Source organism: Lactuca saligna, chromosome 6, assembly GCF_052625555.1.
Source record: "Lactuca saligna cultivar CGN05327 chromosome 6, ASM5262555v1, whole genome shotgun sequence".
In the NCBI taxonomy this organism is placed as follows: Eukaryota; Viridiplantae; Streptophyta; class Magnoliopsida; order Asterales; family Asteraceae; genus Lactuca; species Lactuca saligna.
In genome coordinates, this window is record NC_136422.1 from 73540465 (window position 1) to 73543039 (window position 2575).

The 2575-nt window shown below is 33.5% G+C and overlaps 1 protein-coding gene across 1 annotated transcript; it reads right to left on the reverse strand.

Moving 5' to 3' along the window:
* Positions 1–519: 519 nt before the first annotated feature.
* Positions 520–1876, reverse strand: LOC145002720 (F-box/kelch-repeat protein At3g23880-like). Its single transcript, XM_078961932.1, has 2 exons — positions 1541–1876; positions 520–1300 (listed from the first exon to the last, which is right to left on the reverse strand). Exons 1-2 carry the CDS (start codon positions 1874–1876, stop codon positions 605–607), a joined length of 1032 nt encoding a protein of 343 aa, XP_078818058.1. The 3' UTR covers positions 520–604.
* Positions 1877–2575: the final 699 nt, after the last annotated feature.

Consider the following 2575-nt stretch of genomic DNA (forward strand, 5'->3'; position numbering starts at 1 on the left):
TAATTAAAAAAGGTTTTAAAGTATTTAAAAAAAATATTAAAATCATATATTTCGATAAATATGATATTTTGAAAGTTTTTAAAGGGTAAATATAATATTTAAAAATTAGAGTGGACAAATATGATATTTTAATGCTTAATAAGGGTATATATAAAATTCTCTCTTAATTTTATAGTGAGATATAAAATATGTCACTAAAAACAAGATATAGTTGTTAAAAAAAAAATATGTCATTAAAAGTGTATACCATTAAATGTCATTTAGTTTGTAGTGTGTAGATCACTCAAAATACATTAAAAAAACATAAAATATGAATTTTACATCTAGTCACATACATCAAAAAGAAAATAAAATATAATATCGAAACAAAATATAATTTTAGATAAATCCAAATGTATCCAAAAAAACTTCATAACATCTACCAAATGTTTTATTCAGCATATAGATATGAAAATGATCACCAAAGATTGTTATGCAAAATGCTTAATTATATATGCTTTTACTCAATTTAACCTGGTTTTGTAAAAATGGATCGGCTTGTTCCGGTTCAACAATAGGCATAAAATCTATACTAGTTGAACCTCTCGCATCTCCGGTTCCAAGTCTAATCGGTTCGACCAACCGATTCAAACCGGTTTTTAAAACAGCTGGGCAGAAAAAATTTAACCAAGCACTGTCTTAGAAAAGCTAACTTTTCCTTGATATCAAGCCTGATTGCTATCTCTAGGGTCCGGGAATCGGGAGAAACAAGACTCTCAACAAAGGTATATGGTTCAGTATATTCATTGAAATTTTGAATCTCTGAAGATGAACAATTCTTGGAATCATATACAACCAACTCCGACCCATGTTGCAGCAAAACTTTCCCATCATTTGAAATACACAAAGGCACTGAAAATCCATAGACCGGACGACCAATAGGATATGGGATAGAAACCAATTTAGTCCAAGAATCTTTCACCCCATAAACCTTCATCACCCATACATCTGCACTATTTCTACCATGATGATCATAAAGCACACACAAACATTCTCTCAAAGCCCCCATATTCAAATCTATATAACCTTCATCATACGCAGGTTGCAAAATTTCTCCATACGTCTCCTTTGCTAAATCAAGAGAAGCTATAGTCCACGTATAAGATGACTCAGAATTTTGAATAGTCGTCCAATGAAGAACTCCATTCAAATACTGGACACAACAATCCATAGAAAAACCATTATGAAATTCACCAATTCTCTTCCCGTTTCCGGTTTTCAATGAATATATCTTCACTGTCGCATCATACTCGGCTTCACCCTTATAAACATAATATATTCCAACAACTTTGTAATCATCAGAAGACTCATCGTACCCAAAATTGTAACTAACAGGTAGCCCTCCAGAACCAGAACACGGTAACCTGTTTGATCTTCTAGTACTAGGGTTCCAAATAAACAGATCACGGTCCCTGTTAGCTATTAAGAACAATCCATTGCAACAACCGTAGATCCGCACACAGTCAAGTGGCTCTGATTAATCAATCTCTAAGGCGTTCACGTTTCCATCATAAAGCACATCATAAAGAGGACAACTATGAACACTTATTGAATCGGTACTGAAAATTAAGCGATGATGTGCATAGCGATTGTTGCTGGTTGACAAACTGAGATGGGATTTGACAAAATGAGGATCGGATATTATAGAGAACCATAACTTGCACACAGACCTGATCCGTAAGAGCGTTTTAACGGGAAGCCTCGACAGAATTTCGATAATGATGTCAGAAGGTACCGATTGAGGATCTTTAGATGTTCCGGAAGAGTTCAACGTTTTCATTCTCTCTGGTTGTTGTCGGTGCTGCTCGTCGTCTTTGTAATGGAGTGCCATTGTCATCTTTGTTCGCCGAATAGGCTTCTCGAGATTTTATAATCTCCACAGTGATATTTTGGGAACATATTACGTTTCACGTCGACTTATTTTAGTATGAGCTTTAACTTATTTATCATTGAACAATGAACATATCGTACCTTTACCTTTTTTGTTTTTTTTTTTAATTGGTAAGGTAGTTAAAGTTTCCTAACATGACAAGCTATAAAACATAACAAGATATCATAAGACGAATAATTATTAATATAAAGATTTATATCTATTTTAGACTCTTTCAATTATTTCATACAAATATTTTGAAAATCGGACCGGAGACCGAATCATTCTTTTTTACTGGTTCGATGGCTCAACTGGTTACAAGTCTTAAAAAGTAGAACAGTTATCATAATCACATTATTATTCATAGTACGAAAGGTTTTTTGGCCTCTAAGAACCGGAACCGAGACCAGTTCCTGGTTAAACCGGCCGGTCCGATCCAATTTTTAAAACATAGCTGCGTACATATAGATTTGAAGTGTTCTTTTATTTCCTCACCTACTGTACATGTGAGGCTTTTTCTTTCAAATTGCAAATACTATGATCTAAACTTCTTCTTTTTTTTTTTTTTTTCAAATGAGTCGGAATGGATTTAGAGATTTCTTTACCGAACATCATTGCATGAAATAGGTTGTTATTATTTTCTGGTGGTGAAGAGAACAATCAACC